A 20,244-nucleotide genomic window follows, 5' to 3' on the forward strand; every position below is an offset into this window, starting at 1 on the left:
CACTCCAGTGAAGAGCCCCATCCCTTCAACTCCCATCCTTCCAAAAGCTATATTTAGTGCGAGTCATTGCGATAAATATAATTTCTCTTTTCGATAATATGTAAGCTAAACCCAGCAGAAAATTTGAAAAAAAGGCAACAATCGACCTTTTTTCTCTGCGTACCTCATCTGACACTTTCGTACTTCGGAAAATTTTCGTCGAAATTTATCAAGTTTTCGAGTATATAGGCTGCGGTTACCAACCTATTTCCATTCAAGTAGGTACTAAAACAATAGAGCCCACCGAACGATGAAATAATACAATGGTCCAAGAGTAGGTACCTGATAATGATGAAAAAAAAAGAAGAGGACTTTGCGAAGCTGTGAAAACTGTACGATAAAAAGAAGAACCTTGTGGTAGGGATACGATAAGTACGAGTACGACTCACAGGGAGAAGAAGAAAGGGTAAAACTTTCACGTTTCGACATTTGCTAGCGATAATTAAAATCTACGGATACTACAACAATATTAGGTGATTTCTTATCGTCGCCGCCGTATCGTTGTATCGTTTTTGCTGCGACTAGTTCGCCTCTCTCGGCTCTAGCTTCTGGCTTCTGGCTCTCTCGCTAATAATATGTGCGAACACTACGGTCTTCACTTGTTCTAGCTTGTCGTTGTCTTTTTTGCATATAAGGTTACGGCGGTGGACCTTCGAGTTAATTCGCGAATGTCAAATTTGATCGTTTTATTTATTTGAAAATTTTCTTTCGTTGTTGTTGTTGTTGTTGTTGTTGTTGTTTTTTTTTTATTTTGAAACAGTGGATCATAAAAATAACAGCGACGATTTTTACAAGTGTCATCGATCGAGCTCCATCGTCATCTCTACGGTGAGTACCAATTTCCCAAATTACTCGTGCTACCAAGTCGACTTTTTTTTTCTTTTTAAACGGCTAAACTTTTCTAATCTCGCTCGCGAATGGAACTTTCGGGTACTACAAAATTACCATATTAGACGCTATCTCGTTTAATATACATACTCGTAATTGCCGCAGACTCGATTTAACTCGCGTCGTAAAAAGAAAATTTCTTCTATCGATCGATAAGCTGCCGATGCTAAAATCTTTCAGTACAGTAAGGCGGTGAAATTGAAATTCACGGTCGTTTTCGCATTCGTAGTCGTAGTCGCAGTCGGTGTCATTTAACCGAATACGGTCGAGCCATCTCGAGATCGTTGGTTTCTGGTTTTTGTTATTAGGTCATGGTTAAAATGAATGGCCGAAAACATAGGTATAAATTGTGCAAACGAACCTTTACGAATTGAATAAAATTACGAAGCGATAATCGTTAATTATAAATTATCAAATGGATATATCTTTATTATAACACTGTATCGAGCTAGGTATTGAAATAGATACTGTAGACGGCTGCACAGCAATGATATGTACTACCTATTATTTAATTTGTCAACACGTAATAACTCGAATGACGTATTCTCACGGTGAGCACGTGCTTCGATTACTCTCATATGTTTATGGCAAAAATAGCAGTACTTTACCTACACAATCACATAAGTATACGATGCTAGTTCATAAGTGACCATAAGAAATAGAAATAGGTACCTACTTAACGCAGTGTGTGGGTACAATAATCTTACAGGCAATGTCTAACTGTCTGTGATATGATACATATTACTCGTACATACCTCTTGTGCCAAACTACCCACTGTGCAATATTCTACACTAAGCTAGTAGGTACTAGGTAGGTATACTTTGTATTGCATAATTGCATAATGCATAAACGCACGTACTCGGTACACACTGTATGTAGGTACTCGTAATTGTGATTTCGGTGCTGGTGTGGTACTTTACGTAAAACTTGTCACAATGCCAGCTCACGTGAGTTGCTTTGATGCTGGTTCAACTCTGTTGACACGTGTTGGAAGCTATACTAGGTCTTGGTCTCGTAAGCATACTCGTAGAGGTGTTATCAATGTACTTATTGTACTTGTTGGCCATTGGTGACACTGGTCTTACTACGTTTACCTAATAAAAATATTATTTTATCGATTCCAATAAAAAAATAATCAGAAAACAAACGTATAAGAATGTAGTTTTGTTTCTCAATTCATTCCCAAACGTGAGTTTATGTTTATACCGCGGAGAGCATAGTTAAATTACTAGAGGTAATGAAAAATATTTACGAATGTGTTAAACGTAGATAGGTATGGTCTACATTAATAATCACGAGTACATGACTGCGTTGTATTAGTCCGACATAATAAATTATGACAATAGGAATAATTGCACCCCCCCCCCCCGATGCTGTGGAAAAACTTTTTGCTTAAAAAAACGGGCATCTTGGAATAATTTAAAGCCAATTTTTTCGGAAAATTGGCTATCGCAAATTTTGCTCTCCAACACAGGACTCGCACAAAATTTTTTGAACTGGACAAAGCTACATCGAAAGAGCATGCAAAAATGTATCACTAGTCAAAATTTGAAGTGCTAAAGTGCATTTTCAGATTTTTGGTGAATTTTTGAAAATCAAATTTAGGCCTAAAATGAGAACAGAAGGGTCATTCCACGTCGATTGGATCAAGAAGTGGTAGGTGCAGGTGGGTTCGGTGATTTTTTTGAAATTTTTCCTGTGGAAAGACCTTTCGAAGCGATGACCAATGGCGCAAATCGCAGCATTCTCACCCATTTTTAAAAGCAGCCAGGGGATGTCAAAGTTTTCAGTGAACCTAAAATATTCTCCATTTCAGCAGTAAACCCCTTCACTCGGTGAAATTAACTCATCACAAAAAAAATCAAAATTCAAAAAATAAACAAATTTTGATTTTTTGCTGTGGGTGGGATTTTTATCAACTTTTTCATGAAATACGTCAGAAAGAGGTCAAAATAAGACAACTGAATAAATTTAAACTTTTTTTGATGTTTGAAAATTGGAAATTGAATTTTTTCGAATTTCGATTTTTTTGTGGTGAGTTCATTTCATTGAGTGAAAGGGTTTTTTCAACTTTTTCAACGGATAGGTACGTAAAAATAGGGGTCAAATGGGTCAACTTTACCAATCAAAACTTTTTTTCATGTTTTAAGTCAAAAAATCGCATTTTTTCGCAAAGTTTAAATTTTTTTAAATCGACTTTGCGACAAGTTACCATCCCAATTTTTCAATATGTTGTTCAGCATGAACAGTTGTTCATAATATATTTTTTTCAGAATTTTTGAGAGTCGGAACGATATAAAAACTACGTTTTGAAACTTTTTGAGCTAATTTTTTGTACGAAAAAAAGTGGCAACACTGATTTTTCTGATATCACCAAAAAGCCTTTCAAACCCTCTAACTATGGGAAAAAGATCCATTTTTGTAGGTATCGCGGTTATCGAGTAATCCACTGCTGAAATGGATGATATTTTAGGTTCACTGAAAACTTTGCCACCCCCTGGCTGCTTTTAAAAATGGGCTAGAGGGCTGCGATTTGCGCCATTGGTCATCCCTTCGGAAGGTCTTTCCACAGGAAAAATTTCAAAAAAATCGCCGAACCCACCTACCACTTCTTGGTCCAATTGACGTGGAATGACCCAGAATCAAAATTTTACCAAATCGCCCTAGAGAGCTGAAATTTGAGATAGGTATTCCTTATTTTTGACCTGCCAAATCGATTGGAAACGATTTTAAACCGTTTTAGCCTCCAGAAAATTTTGCGAAACTTGACATTTTTGCAAAATTTCATCAAATGAAGTTGGAAATCCGAAATTTACACTCCACTCCAACTTAAGCACGTTATCAAGTTGACAGCTGCCGGGCTTAAATCAATTTGGAGCCTCCGGCGATTTCTTTGAAAATTTTCGAAACCTCCAGTGCATTTTTGAAACTTGAAGTTTCCACAAAATTTCATCAAAATGGAGTTATAAAACCGAAATTCACTCTGCAAACTAATTTCAATACGCTTTAAAGTCGACTGCTGGCGGATTTCAATGTCATACTTTCTTCCCAATTTCAATCCGTTTTGGAGCCTTCAGAGGATTTTTGGAAAGTTTTTAGTTTTTTTTTTTCAAAAAATTCCACAAAATTTGTCCGAATCAACTTCACCACGTACTGTGCAGAGTAAATTTTAGCTTTCCAACTTCGTTTTATGGAATATTGTAGAAATTTCAAGTTTCAAAAAACCTACTGGAGGCTCCAGTAGTTTCCAAAAAGCCGCTGGAGGCTCCAAAACGACTTGAAATTCACTTGCAGTCGATTTCAAATCGTACTGAAATTATTTTGCCGAGTGAATTTCGGTTTTATAACTCTATTTGATAAAATTGTTGGGAAATTTAAAATTTCAAAAATCTACTGGAGACTCCATAAATTTTCAAAAAGTCACTGGAGGCTTCAAAATGACTTAAACCCGCCACCAGTCAGCTTAATAACGTGTTTAAGGTTGAGTGCAGCGTGAATTCCAGCTTTCCAACTGCATTTGATGATAAATTATGGAAATTTCGAGTTTAAAAAATGTGCTGGAGGCTCCAGGGCGGTTTAAAACCACCTCAAATCGACTTAATATTTTGAAATTTCAAGGTCTAAAGTAAATTATATAGCCCAGTCAAATTACGATTTGACCCGGACATAATTGGGATCAAAGGTTTTTTTGCGAATATTGTCTAGGATGGTGTAGTGAACAACATACTGAAAGCCCCCGCCCCTACCCCTAGAGCTAATCCCCTCACAGTGGATCAAAGCCCCCCAAAATCCGTTTTTTGTCAAAAAATTACTTTTGAGTTAAATGAGCACTGATTATTTAATCTCTCCTCAAATACCTATCAAATGAGCTATCAACTAACTCCCTAGCCCCAAGGGGGGTGCTACGACCCCTCAAAGTGATGTGATTTCAATTTCATGACTTCGGGACTTGAAACCGGTTCTAATCGATCAAATAAAGTCAAACTTGGGGAATGAGATTACTTTGGGACCTTAAGTCGACCCCTAGGGTGGGGGAGGGTCAAATTCGAAAATTACGGTAAGGTCATTTTTTTGGAGGGCCATAATGTGGTCCCAAATGAATGAAAATGGTCCAAAATCATATCATTGGTCAGTACTCCCATTGTGATCAACATATCCAAATTTCAGCTTCCTAGGTCATTCCCACCCCATTTAAGGCGAAATTAAGGTGGAAAACCCCTCATTTTACCCCTATTTTCGGTTTTTTCCTCCTTAAAAGAAGTGGGGATGACCTAGGAAGCTGAAATTTGGATATGTTGATCACAATAGAAGTACTGACCAATGATATGATTTTGGACCATTTTCATTTATTTGGGACCATATTATGGCCCTCCAAAAAAATGACCTCACCGTAATTTTCGAATTTGACCCTCCCCCACCCTAGGGGTCGCATTTAGGTCCCAAAATAATCTCATTCCCCAAGTTTGACTTTATTTGATCGATTAGAACAGGTTTCAAGTCCCAAAGTCATGAAATGTAAACTTATTGAAATCACATCATTTTGAGGGGTCGTAGCGCCCCCCTTGGAGCTAGGGAGTTGGTTGATGGCTCATTTGATAAGTATTTGAGGAGCGATTAAATAATCAGTGCTCATTTCACTCAAAAGTAATTTTTTGACAAAAAACAGATTTTGGGGGGCTTTGATCCACTGTGGGGGGATTAGCTCTGGGGGTAGGGGCGGGGGCTTTTAGTATGTTGTTCACTACACCATCCTAGAAAATATTCGCAAAAAAAAACTTTGATCCCAATTATGTCCGGGTTCACCCATTTTTTCCAGCTATTTGACTGGGCTAATAGCTTTCTAATTCATTCCAGATTAAATTCTTTGAAAATTTTAACTTTCGAAAATCTGCTGGAGGCTCCAGGACGGTTTGGAACTGCCTCAAATTGACTTAGTACGTTGAAATTTTATTGGTGTGAGGTGAATTTTAACTTTAAAATTCATTTCAAATAAAATTCTTTCGAAAGTTTAGGTTTCAAAATCTGCTGGAGGCTCCAGGACCGTTTGAAACTGCCTCAAATCGACTTAATATGTTGGGAATTTTAGGATATGAAGTGAATTATAGATTTTTTAATTCATTCCAGATGAAATTCTATGAAAATTTCAACTTTCAAAAATCTGCTGGAGGCTCCAGTACTGCTCAAAACGGGTTAAAACAGTTTACAATCGACTTGGCAGGTCGAAAATTAAGAATATTACAAATTACAGCTTTCTAGGTCAATTTGGTAAGATTTTGATTTTTTTTCTCATTTGTGAGCTAAATTTGATTTTCAAAAACCAAAAATCTAAAAATGCACTTTAGCACTTTAAATTTTGACTCAAAAAATTTCGTGCGAGTTTTATGGTATGTTGGAAAGCAAAATTTGAGATTTCGGCTGACCTGTCAATTAAAATGGCCGTCATTTTGCTATTAAGACCAACATTTTTTTGGCAAATTGGCTTTAAAATGTTCCTCAAGATGTCTCCCTTAAGAATAGATTTGTCACAGAGGATCGGCGGCCGGGGGGGGGGAATTATTCGCTTTGCTATATATGACGGAGGAGTGTAGGTCTACATACGAGTACCTTATTATGCAAAGTTGTACTTCTCCACCTCACACGCCCCAAAGTAGTAACATCAGGTGAGAAAATAATTCCTTATTTTTACTCCTATCTGTAAAAAAAGTGATGCCGTTAGACCCCCCCCCATAAGTTGAAAAAATTCAAAAAAAGTTCACTTATGAAAATGTGTTTCTGCGTCAGTATTTTTCTAAATAACCCATTTTTCAAGAAAAAATCATCTTCGGCCTTTCAAACCATATTCACTCCAGAGTAATTGGTACCCTTCAAAAATGAAAAAATGAAAAAAAATGAGATTAAATAAAAATCAGGGAAAATTGTTTGGAAATATCTCATTTATTATCCACATTAGAGAATTGTTCTATAAGAAAAAACCTTTTTTGGACTCCCCCCTATGATGTTGACTCTCTTGTATGAAGCCCCCCCCCCCATTTATGAAAAATGAAACAATAATTCATAAAAAATTGATGTCTGTAGACATTTTCTAAACATTTTTTATTTATGGGCAGAGTACGTCTTTTAAACTACATTTTCAATAAATCCCTTCCATCGCGAAATTTTGTCGAACCGGCCCCCCTCCCTTCACCACTAATTTAAAGAAACCAAATCAAGTAGAAAAATCGTGTTCAGAAACACTTTTTTAAAAAATTTGAATCTGCAGAAGTTTATTTTTGGATTTCTGACAAATTGCTGGAAATTTAAAAAAGGAAAAAATCTTTTTCTGGAAACTTTGAATTTTTTTAAAATACATGAAACATATTCTAAAATTAAAATCTTCAAAAGCATTTGGTAGGATATGTCGTAAAAACATGCTAAAGTGTTGTAAAAATACCTACGTAAAAAACACAATAAAAATAGGTAAGTAAGTAATCCAGTATTACAAAAATCTGATTACATTTTTGCAAAGGACGAAATTTGATTAAAATTGCTCCAAATATTGTTAAAACATGTTAAAAATAAAAGTAGGTATTCAAGAAAACATCTAAATCATCAGAAATGAGGAAACATTGATAAAATTTCAACAAATTCTAGCAAAATTAAGGAAAATTTGTAAGTAGGTAATAAGTAGGTATAATATCGTGAAAACCTTGAACAAGGCTTTAAAAAAATTGAAAAACAAGCTTTGAAATCATTTAAAATTATCAAAAAAATTGATAAAATTTTATCATTTCTTGCGGTTTAAATTTCCATCTATGAAAATACTTATGCCGCACCCCCTTTAAATACAACATTTATGGACATTCAAGAGTCTTTTTTAAGCGTAGCATATCTCTGCCTTATCTAGATAATAAGATAGGTAGGTAATGCATTATTTTATGGTGATGGTGTGGCGGAGCTAGAAAATACGTACCTCTATTACGTTTAAAATAACAATAAAATAGAAATAGTTAAGCGTATGCAAATATTCGACACCATTGGTATAGGTATTCGTATTCCACTTTGTATGGTTCTAATTAATTTGATGTATAATTGACGTACCGGTAATTGCTACCTAACTAATTGCTGTCTAATTTACGGCAAACGTGAGCTAAATTGCAAGTAATAACGGTCTTGAATGTTGATGATGGATCCTTCTTTACCTACTCGTATTTCTCGAGTTGTCGATTTGCACTCAGATGAAATATCCTTCAAAAAGACTTCTAATGTTTTAATTTTTTTTTTTTTTAATTTATATTTTCTTGTAGGATCATGTTAGAAAAAGGGATGCGGTGAGGGGGTTGATTTGAATGATTAAATAACTCGCAAAATAGACAATTGGGAATATATTTTGTTTATAATTTTGTTTCTTCAGGCACGTTGAACGATAGGAAAAATACGAAATGGAAATTAACCACCGCAGCTGGTTAATATTTCTGGTCAGTGTGCTGACATACTTCGCATATGGCATAGAGGCAGCTACCAAAAGACAAAGGGCTAGCCAAGGATACAGACTTCCGGACAATATCGTGCCGCAGACGTATAATTTGAGAATAGATACGAATTTGGACGAAAATAATTTCGACTTTGAGGGCACAGTGAAGATAAAAGTGAGTCTAAACGTGTTTCAAAATTATTGCGATAGGTAGATGATGGCATACCTACCTACCTAATTGTGTTTCGAATGGTTTCAGATACAATGCTTAAAAGCCACCAATAAGGTCATTTTACATTCCAAAGAGTTGAACATCATTGAAGAAGGAGTCACGTTGAAGCAAATCGCCGTCGATAACAACACTCGAGACATACCGATCGCTTCTCATCAATATGCCAAAGAAAACGACTTCTACATAGTGATGCTGAATCAACGATTAGCACCCGGCAATACTTATTGGCTGAGTATTCCATTTAAAGGAATACTTACCGAAGGTTTGGCTGGATACTATCGTAGCAGTTATTTCGATAGAGCTGCCAATAAAACCAAGTGAGTTCCAAGTGATTGTTTCTGCAATTATTTATTACTTACCTACTTGGATTTTCACTAGGGTGTTCCAAAACGTCTGTAAGCTAGCCTCTTTTTCATTTTCTTATTTCTAGAAACAGATTTGCTTTGGATTCTAAATAATCAACTAAGAAAACCTCTGAAATTTTGAACGTTTAAAATCAATCATTTCTCAATGATTTATGCTTATAAAAAAAAGTTGAATTCTTTATTCAGGTAAAAACAATGTAAATTGGTGTTGTTAGTAATATCAATTTCCTCGAACCGAATTTCATCATTTCTGACCATTCTGCAGTTTTCAGTGCGATTTTAGATTCCTTCGGAGTTTTAAAATTTCTCCACGAGACATGGAAATCAATTTAAGCATAGGTAGCTAGAAATCTAATTGTGGCAGATTTTCGACCTGTTTTAATGGTTTGTCTGCATCTGAACCTCGAGCGTGTTTTTTTGACCAGCATTCCTCACTCTTTTATTCAATTGAGTTTCAAGGATCACTTTTCGATATCGAAATTGAAAATTGAAAAATTGATTGATCGAAAATAGCCATTTTCGAAAAAGAAGTGAAAAAATTACTTTGGCCTCAAAAAATCGATCAATCGAGTCGAAAAAAGCAATTGATTATGGTAGCGATTTTGAATCTCATGCGATCGAACATTTTTGAATTTGAAAATCAGTTTCAACTTCAAAAATGAGAATTCTAGATTAAATAATCGATCCATGATCAAAATCGATCGATTGAATCAAAAAAACGATAAACGATTTTTAATCCCATGTGATCGAACATGTTTGAAAAATCAGTTTCAGCTTTAAAAATGAAATTCCAGATCGCAAAATCGATCATCATCAACATCGATTAATCGAATCGAAAACAATCGATTAATCGAATCAACAAATCGATTCATTTGAGATTTTCAATCCATAAAAAATCAGTTTCAACCCCAAAAACCGAACTATCGGACCAAAAATCGATCAATAAAAAAAATCGATTAATCAAATCAAAAAGGGTAGAATTATGCGATTTTCAAATTAATGTAATCAAACATATCCGAAATAAAAAAAAAAGTTTCGGCTTCAAACATGAATTTTTTTGTAAAAAAAAAAATCAGTCATTATCGATAATCGATTAATCTAATCGAAAAAATCGATTCATTGCGATTTTCGATCACATGAGATCGATTATTTTCAAAATGAAAAATCAGTTTCAACATCGAAATTGGATTTCCGTATCAAAAAATCGATTATGAACAAAATATAGAATAATCGAATTGAAAAAATCGATCTATTTCGATTTTTGATCACGTATGATCGAATATTTTCGAAATAAAATATTTACTTCAGTCTCGAACATAAACTTCCAGATTGTTCCAGATATAAAAAAATTTATCGTCATCAAAATTCGACTTATCGAATCAAAAAAAATCGATCAATTTGCGATTTTCGATCTCAAATGATCAAACATGTTCGAAATGAAAAATGAAAAATCGGTTTCAGCTTCGAAAATGATCTTTCAGATCAAAAATCAATCATGATCAGAAATCGATTCATCGAATTGAAAAAAATCGATCTATTTCGATTTTCGATCACGTATGATCGAACATTTTCGAAATAAAATATTTATTTCAGTCTCGAACATAAACTTCCAGATTGTTCCAGATATAAAAAAATATATCACCAAAAATTTTTTAGTCAAAATAACTTACTCGAGGTCTTTATTCGATAACTTGATTTGGAGTTCTCTTTACTTTGCTCACAGATGTATTTCATATTATTCGTAACTTATTACTGATCGTCTTATGTATTTTTTTTCAGATGGTTGTCGGTGACTCAGTTCGAATCTACAGACGCGAGAAGAGCTTTCCCATGCTTCGACGAACCTGGCATGAAAGCTACATTTGCCATTTCTTTGGCTCATCGTGCGGATTTGAAAGCCATCAGCAATATGCCTATGATTGAAAGCAAACCAGTGTGAGTAGATCGTATTTATTCATTTTAGTGGCTAAACTTTTCGCTGGGATTATAAATTACCTATTTAGAATTTGATCGAGAGGAAAAAAAAACACGAAATTTTCAAAATAAAAACAACAGATTCGCAAATTCAAGTGGAATCTCCTTTAAAGGGGGAGGAAGTGAGGGAGGGAGGGAGGGAGGGGGGGGGGTAAGGAATGTGTTTTCAATTATTCTGAATCTTTTTAGGCATATTGAATCCATTCTCTTCGTTTTGGAGCCTCTAGCAAATGATTCATATCAGTACTTGGAAGTCTTTGATCTTCTGACGTTTTATCTCTTTCATTGGATGATTTTTAATTTCTTGATTTCTTAAGTTTGAATCCAAATCCAAAAAATGCAAAAAAACAATATCTAGCAAAAGGTTCCAGAGCGATTTGAACGATTGGATATTGCATTTGGATATTAAAGAGTGTTTGAAAAGCTTTTTTTTTTGCTAATATCACTATGTATTTTCAAATATGGTAGGCTGACTTACCTATCTTTTTATGTGTTTTTCTTTTCACATATTGTAGTGAAGGAAAAGATGATTGGGTTTTAGACAAATTCCAAGAAACTGTGCCAATGTCGACGTACCTGGTCGCATTCATGATATCAGAATTCGAATACAGCGAATCGCCAAAAACCGACTGTAAAAATGTGACTTTCCGTATATGGGCGCGTAAAGAAGCCATAGAACAAGTAGATCTCGCCAAACAAGTCGGTCCTAAAGTATTGGCATATTTTGAAAAATACTTCAGTACCGATTACCCCTTACCTAAACAAGACATGGCCGCAATTCCGGACTTCAATGCTGGTGCCATGGAAAACTGGGGTCTGATTACCTACAGGTAGGTGTCTTTAAATTCACCCATTTTAGCAATATAACCGGTGCCTATAGGTCACTTCTCATTATCGTTGTGTTCCAGAGAAACTGCCCTGCTGTACGATCCGCAATCGTCGTCCATTTTCAACAAACACAGCATCGCTAGCGTCATATCGCACGAGTTGGCTCATCAATGGTTTGGAAATCTGGTCACGATGAAATGGTGGACTGATTTATGGCTCAATGAAGGTTTCGCTACTTATGTAGGTGCTCTCGGTGTTCATCACGTGTTTCCCGAATGGAAATCATTGGATAGTACCGCGATCAACGATTTCTTAACGGTTTTATCGTTGGATGCGTTGAAAACCTCGCACCCTGTATCAGTTCCTATTGGAAATCCGAGCGAAATTGATCAAATTTTTGACACGATTTCTTATAAAAAAGGTACGTGCTTTATTATATCCTCAGATCCTCTGACTAAGGAATGACTTAAGAGTGCAATGTGTTCTGATTGTGCAGGTTCATATCTACTACGAATGATGAACATGTTCTTGGGAGAAGACGTATTCCGCAAAAGTGTCTCGAATTATTTGAAAAAACACCGATATAATAACGCTGCTCAAGATGACCTGTGGGAAGCATTGACTGAAACAGCTCATTCAACCGGTGTTTTGGATGAAAATATCTCCGTTAAAATGATCATGGACTCGTGGACTCTACAAACTGGTTATCCTTTGGTCACCGTTAGACGAGACTACAAACGTAATACTATTACTGTGACTCAAGTAAGCACTTTTAGCCGCATCTGTAACTCGTCATAAATATTTTATGGATGTATTTCTAGCTTTATGTTCTTCTCTACTGATTTAGGAACGCTTTTTATCGACACCTATGGATAACAATGTGAGTAGCAACAAGAATAAACGTGAATCAGATGGTTGCTGGTGGGTGCCAATAAGTTATACGACCAATAAAGATCTCAACTTCACCAACACCAGGCCACAAACGTGGCTCACCTGCAATGGTTCTGTAACTTTCCCAGTCAAAGCTGAACAGGATGATTGGGTTTTATTGAATAATCAAGCTTCTGGTAAGTTCGAAGCTTAAAAATTCAAATTCATGATCAGTTTTAAATCTTATAAAAGACCTACCTATTTTAAATCAAAAAGTCGTCCTAACAAAATATTAAAAATTACCTATTCTTTAAAAGAATGAGTGCCCCTCCCACATACATGGTCCTTAATGCTTCTTTGTAATATGTATTTACTAATTTTTTTTCCTCAATGTAGGTTTGTACCGAGTGAATTACGACGAAAAAAATTGGAACATGTTGGGAAGTGTGCTGAACGACGAGAAACAGTTCTCAAAAATCGATACCTTCAGCAGAGTTCAAGTACTGGTAGATACGTTGGGTTTAGCATGGATTGGTAAATTGGATTATCAGCTCGCTTTCGACGTAGTCAACTATTTGCAACATGAAACCGAGTACCTGCCTTGGAAAAGTGCCCTATCCACAATACACGATATAAATCGAATGCTATTGCGAACACCAACGTTCGGTTACTTCAAGGTATACTGGAATCCATTCCAATAATAATTGTGAAGTTTTGAAGAATTTTTGATAGATCACCTAATATGTTGATTGATAAATTTTTCAGAAATTCATCAGGGATATGTTGGAACCAGTTTATAAAAAGAGATTCTCTTCCATTAGTCAACTTCCTGATGATTTTGAAGCTATCAAGCATCATTCGTTGATCGTCTCGTGGTCTTGTTATTACGGTGTTTTGGATTGCGTAGAACAAACAGTCAGTTTATTTAAAAGCTGGTATACGGAGACTAATCCTGATCAGAATAATCCGTAAGTATACCCATCTTATGCTACTGGATTTGATGTGAATATCGGTTGGATGCTTTTCATCCTTATTTAGGAATGAATGTGGTATGATTCTCACTCAGGGGAAACAGATTGTACCTGATCAGGTCTGAACAGATCTAGTTTGATCAAAGGTCTGTTTGATCAGGATTGATCTGATCAAATTGCATTGAATGAATGCTCTGATCAGCTCTCGGATTACAGGAATAGTCTGAGGCGATTTGATCTGATCAAAAATATATGATCAGCTCTAATTCTGAGTAGATCTACTGAATCTGATCAATGATCTTATCTAATGAGATCTAGTCAGATCAACGGTGATTCAGGAAATTCTCGAATCTTATCTGATCAAGCGAGTCTGGTAAGATCTAATCAGATCTAGACGTTAATCTGATTAGATCTGTCAAATTAAACTGAATCCATGTTACCTATACCTAATGCTTGGATCTAACCGTATCTGATCAGATCTGATCCAACCAGTACGATCAGATATCTTATCTGATATAATCAGGTTCTTCCCATTGTATCTCATCATGTCTTAACAGATCCACTTTGATCAATCTTCTTTTCTAATCAGGTATTTTCTGATCAAAATGCATAGGTATAGGGAATGTCTGAATCGTATCTGATAAGATCGCATCAGATCCAATCAGGTATCTCCAATTGCATCTAATCAGATTTGAACAGATATAATCTGATCGGATCTAATCTGATAGAACCTCTCATCTAATCACACCAAACTTGGTCCAGAGAATATACCTGGCTTATCTGATTATATCTGTGAAATTAATCTGGATCCATGAGAATGTCCGGGTCTGATCTGACCAAACGAGTATGATCAGATTTTATCAGGTTTTCTCTATTGTGTTTAATTATGTAGATCTGAACAAATCTACTTATGAGCAAACCGTTTTCATGTTCAGTCTCAGATCAAAGTAGGTACGTTGGTACGTCCAAGGAATGACCGAATCTTATCTGATCTACCGCAGTCTGATGGGATCGCATCAAGTCCAATCATATGTATTTCCCCTATCAGTGCATCTAGCGAATGCCCTGATCTTATCTGGTCGAACAGTCGGGACCAATCTGATTCTATCAGATTTCCCTCAGGATTTGATCGGTTCTATTTCGATTGAAACTCTGATATCTGATTATATTTGTTCAGATCAAATCATCTCCATGGAATATCTGGACCTTATCTGATCAAACCACTATAATAATCAGAAACAATCAGATTTCCCTTATCGGATCTGATCAGGTTCAATAACTCAACCAACATTTTTGAGTCATGTCTTTCGATTTCGCTCGAATTTTTTTTTACAATATATACCCATCTAGTAACTAGTAAGTAAGAACTCCGCAAAATTAGTTTGCTCCCAGCTCCCTCAGGGGGCTGGCGGGTGAGGGGAGGGGCTTCCATTATTTTCACATTGTCTCGAGGTACTCAACTTCAGTAGCCCATTCCTCCAAAACTATAATACTTTGATCAAAACTGATTTCACAGTTCAAAAGGGCATTGCATTTAAAACTTTTTAAGCATTTTGAAATTTTCAAAAGTTGAAAGTTGAACTTTCAAATTAAAAGTTCAAATTTCAAAATGGCGCTGTAAGTGGGAGCTACCATTTAAAATTCTGAAAATTTTTTCATAGATGTACTTTTTGATGCTTTTTCGAAATATTCAAGTTTTGAGATGAGATCTCTTAATGGAGGGAGAGCACCTCCACCCCTAATTTTGGGTGAAATTTTCGAAAGAAAATCTGGGGCATGTGATATATCGAATTCTATGTTTTTGGTGACGCTGAACACGAATATGACGTCAAATTTTTGATGGGACACCATCCATAGCCCCCAGCACCACCCCAAAGAGGGTAAAAGTTCAAAAAAGTGTTTTGTTCGTGCGACACATGGAATAGTATGTTTTCAATATCGCTGAACACGAATATAGCCATCGTTTATTAAATCGACTTCACCCAAGGCCCCCAGAACCTCCTCCAATAGGTAAAAGTCCAAAAAAAGCTGTTGGGGGCCGTGGAGGGGGCCCACAGTGGGCCACAGACCCCCCAAAAACGGCGATAATTCGGATTCAACCCTCATCAATGTGCAATACGTCGAATAATATGTTTTCGAGGTCGTAGAATTCGAATCTGCACTTATTTTTTTTGTAGTGGTGGGGGGTGAGGCGTGGGGAGCGGGAAAATTTCAAATGTTGCTTATATTATCGTGTAATATATCGATTAATATGTTTTCGAGGTCGTAGAGTTCGAATCTGCACTTATTTTTTTTGTAGGGGTGGGAGGTGAGACGTTGGGAGCAAGAAGATTTCAAATTTTGCTTATATTATCGTGTAATATATATCGATTAATATGTTTTCGAGGTCGTAGAGTTCGAATATGGAGTTATTTTTTGGTAGGGATTAAAAGAGAGGCGTGAAGAGGTGAAAAATTCTTAATTTTGCTCATATTATCGTTTAATATGCCGTTTGTTATGTTTTTGAGGTTGTTTATATCGTTGATTTGAAAAAATCATTTTATACCTCAAATAATGTATTTCAATCAAAATTGAATCGAGTATATCATGATTCGATCCTAAAATTGCGATATATCCGCAATTGTGAAGAAAATTGATGTATTTTTAATAGAAAAATGGACCTGCAGAGCAAATGTGCAATTTTGTGCAAAAAATCGCGAAAGCATAGTAAACACCACTCCAAAATACACCTTTCTATGCAGAAGAGAACACACGGTCTTGCCCTGTTCTATAAGTTTTAGACCAAAATATGTTCCGAATTCGTGTAAAAAACTGTAAACATTAAAAATCAGTGATATAAAAAAACATCAAAAAGTATATTTGGAATTTTTCACTTCCCCACGCCTCACTCTCACCCCTACAAAAAAAATAAGTGCAGATTCGAATTCTACATCCTCGAAAACATGTCAATTGACATATTACACAATAATATAAGCAAAATGTGAAGTTGCCCCCTCCCCGCGCCTCACCCCCCAACCCTACCAAAAAAATAACTCCGGATTCGAACTCTACGACCTCGAAAACATATTAATCGATCTTATTACACGATAATATAAGCAACATTTGACATTTTTCCTCTCCCCACGCCTCACCCCCACCCCTACAAAAAAATAAGTGCAGATTCGAATTCTACGACCTCGAAAACATATTATTCGACCTATTGCACATCGATGAGGGTTGAATTCGAATTATCGCCGTTTTTGGGGGGGTCTGTGGCCCACTGTGGGGCCTAATAAAAAAATCTGACGTCATATTCATGTTCAGCGTTACCAAAAACATAGAATTTGATATATCACATGCCACAGATTTTCTTTCGAAAGTTTCACCCAAAATTGGGGGTGGTGGTGCTCTCCCTCAATTAGGAGATCTCATCTTGAAACTTGAATATTTCGAAAAAGCATCAAAAGGTACATCTATGGAATTTTTTCACAATTTTAAATAGTAGCTCCCACTTACAGCGCCATTTTGAAATTTGAAATTTTAATTTGAAAGTCAAACTTTCAACTTTTTAAAATTTCAAAATGCTTAAAAAGTTTTAAATGCAATGCCCTGTCGAACTGAGAAATCAGTTTTGATCAAAGCATTATAGTTTTGGAGGAATGGGCTGCTGAAGTTGAGTACCTCGAGACAATGTGAAAATAATGGAAGCCTCCCCACCAGCCCCCGGGACCAAACTAATTGCGGGATTCTTACTTACCTACCTACTAGATGGGTATATATTGTAAAAAAAATTGAGCGAAATCGAAAGACATGACTTTCAAAATCGCCTTTTTTTGGTTGAGTTGACATGGAATGGCACCAGTGCGAGCTTGTCCAATGATGAGTAGGTACTCCTGAGGGGAAAATCTGATCCGGTCAGGCCTGGACAGATCCAATAAGATTCAATCTAGTATTCTCCATAGATTTGATCTGATTAATATTTTCATCCATTTTGGATTTCATTACAATTGATCAAATCAAAATAATATCCACTAAATGTCCGGATCTGAAATGATTCAATTTCTTCAATTTTTTTGCAGTATACCAAGAGATCTACGTTCTGTGGTGTATTGCCAAGCTCTGAAAGTTGGCGGTGAAAATTACTGGGAATTTTTATGGGAAAGATACCAAAACTCCAACGTGGCCACTGAAAAACAACAGATTTTGGGATCATTGGCTTGTGTCAAAGAGTTATGGTTGTTGCAGAGGTAAGTTGAAGATGCAACTAGTTCATCTATTCTGTCCTTACTGCACATAGGTTACTTATAGGTACTTTTATTCACGCGTGTTATTTTATTTTAGGTACTTACAATGGAGCATAGATCCTACAAAAGTCAGGAAACAAGACAGCACGTTAGTTTTTTCCAGCGTTGCAGAAAATGAAATTGGATATTTGTTGGCCAAGGATTTCCTAGTCAAGCAATTCCACAGTATTCGTGGCTAGTAAGTTTTGATATTTTATTATAGACTTGGGTATGCTATACTAAACGATAAGTAGCATTTATAGGTATGTGCCCACTTAATTAAGATTACCAAAAATGAACACCTGGACTCAGAATCCAATGTCTATTTTATCAACTGTAATCATCAGATAATCATTTTACCAACTTTTGGGAATATTTTTCACTTATTCAATTCATATCCGCCTCTCTTATCTAATCTTCGTTCTACTCTTTAAGGAAATTTTTACCAGGACGTATGAGGCGTCCAGTATGTGCCTGGGAAAAACTAAAAAACGATAAAATCTGCTATTTATGTTTACTTGAATACCATACTTACCTATGTTTATTCGTTTTCCAGTCACGGTTTCAAATCTAGTCGACTTGGCAGATACATTAAAGCTATAGCAACGCAGATCACAACCCCCGAAGAATTAAATGAAGTACGTATTACTGTACTGAATCGCTCATAAAATAAGGTTCTCGTGCTAAAAAATCTAATTTTGGCCTTGATCGTGAAACTCTACTGTTTATGGCCTGAAAAATACTCACTTGTTATAACGATTTCAGTTCCAGTCGTTTACCACCAACATGTCATCCCACTTGAAGGAAGCTGAGCTCAGTTTGAAACAAGGATTAGAATCCGCCAATAATAATATCGTCTGGCACACGATGCATTTCGAGTCACTTTCCAGATACTTTATTAAAAAGTAGAAGAATGAAATCGCAAACACACGTCCATACTTTTTTGATTATTATCGAGACTAACGATAAGTAGCCTAACTTTTGAACATAGTTGGTAGGTACCTACGAAGGCATTATAGTTACACATTATCCTATCGACATTGTGCTACGTTAGTTGAAATTTTACATACGTCTTTTAATATTTTTACGCGATGCCTTCGATGCTGTGTATGTAATTTGGATCTACATAAATTTTAAGTAATAATGTTTAATGTTCATCGATTTTAAATGTGCAATGAGTTCCTGCAAAAATTTAAATTTTTATTGTCTTTTGTACCGAATGAGATGGCGTTTTAAAGAATGTTTAATATGTTCGTGAATTTTATGTACTCGTAATTTATTTAGCCATCTTTACGTATTTTTTATTTACTTATTTATTTTCGTGTATTACGTATCTAATAAGGAAAACTATTGACATGCTAACCTAAAACTTTGTTATTACCTAGTTTGTTGTGTTCTGTGAAAATGTTTTTGAATATTTATGTATGAATCTCAAAACTGAAGTCCAAATATAAAAAATGAAAAGAAATTTATGATACAGAATTTGAAACGAATTTTCTGATTAAAATAGTGAAATGAATTTTACCCTAAAATTAAATATTGGCGAGAATATCTTCTTTAAAATAAAATGTTTTCGTGAGAGATTTGGAATATGAGATTTAATTTTTTTTTTCTAGTAAGTTTATTCTCTATTATGAGAACATTTAAAAAAAATTTATTTGACAAAGTAATGAAATCCATTTTTATAAAATACTTATTTATGCTTGCTTAATACGTTTTATCAAAAAGCTCACATTTCAGGACAAACAATTCCTCTCATCCATAAATTTCAACAAGTGTTTCCTTGTTCTCAAAAAAATAAAAACTGAAATGAAGTGAATGAGTTACACGTTTCATGCATATCTGTCATTTTTATAAATCTGATGGCAATGTCATTCAATTATAAAAATATTGATCTCTGATGTTCAAACTGACTTGATTAACATCATTCATTTCCTCTTTTCAAATCATTTTAAATAATTTCCACGCAAAAACATCCCCAACCAAAAAAAAATATGTTAATATTCGAATTTGACTAAAAAATATCGTAAACGGCCTTCAAAGCACACGATATGCAATTTAAATAATGAAAACTGTTTCAAAAGTGCTAAAATAATTTTCTAAATATCGAATAACCCCTTCAAAAATACTCAATTTGCAATTTTAATTACAAAAACTAATTCAAAAGTGCAAAAATAATCTTTTAAAAATCAAAACCCCTTCAGAAATACTCGATATGCAATGCCCCTGCGAAAACATCTCATAGGCAACTCAAAAAACAAAATAAAATATAGAATATGCGATTTAAATCACAAAACCAATTTAAAAATCTGAAGAATCACCCTACAAAAATCAAAACTCCTGCAAAAATATTCGATGTTCAAT

At 35.3% G+C, this 20,244-nt stretch overlaps 1 protein-coding gene across 1 annotated transcript; it reads left to right on the forward strand.

Moving 5' to 3' along the window:
- Positions 1–498: 498 nt before the first annotated feature.
- LOC135844220 (aminopeptidase N-like) lies at positions 499–19,461 on the forward strand. Its single transcript, XM_065362372.1, has 14 exons — positions 499–867; positions 8,319–8,553; positions 8,638–8,927; positions 10,755–10,910; positions 11,465–11,779; positions 11,858–12,198; positions 12,274–12,539; positions 12,625–12,844; positions 13,044–13,324; positions 13,413–13,615; positions 17,677–17,844; positions 17,939–18,079; positions 18,437–18,518; positions 18,646–19,461. The coding sequence occupies exons 2-14, from the start codon at positions 8,347–8,349 to the stop codon at positions 18,787–18,789; spliced, it is 2,814 nt and encodes a 937-aa protein (XP_065218444.1). The 5' UTR covers positions 499–867; positions 8,319–8,346; the 3' UTR covers positions 18,790–19,461.
- Positions 19,462–20,244: the final 783 nt, after the last annotated feature.

The sequence above is a fragment of the Planococcus citri genome, chromosome 1, assembly GCF_950023065.1.
Source record: "Planococcus citri chromosome 1, ihPlaCitr1.1, whole genome shotgun sequence".
Classification (NCBI taxonomy): Eukaryota; Metazoa; Arthropoda; class Insecta; order Hemiptera; family Pseudococcidae; genus Planococcus; species Planococcus citri.

Coding starts and splice junctions, on each gene's coding strand:
- LOC135844220 (XM_065362372.1), top strand. CDS start 8,347: ATGGAAATTAACCACCGCAGCTGGTTAATATTTCTGGTCAGTGTGCTG. Junction 12,199..12,273: donor CACGATTTCTTATAAAAAAG/GTACGTGCTTTA, acceptor CTGATTGTGCAG/GTTCATATCTACTACGAATG. Junction 13,325..13,412: donor CAACGTTCGGTTACTTCAAG/GTATACTGGAAT, acceptor TAAATTTTTCAG/AAATTCATCAGGGATATGTT.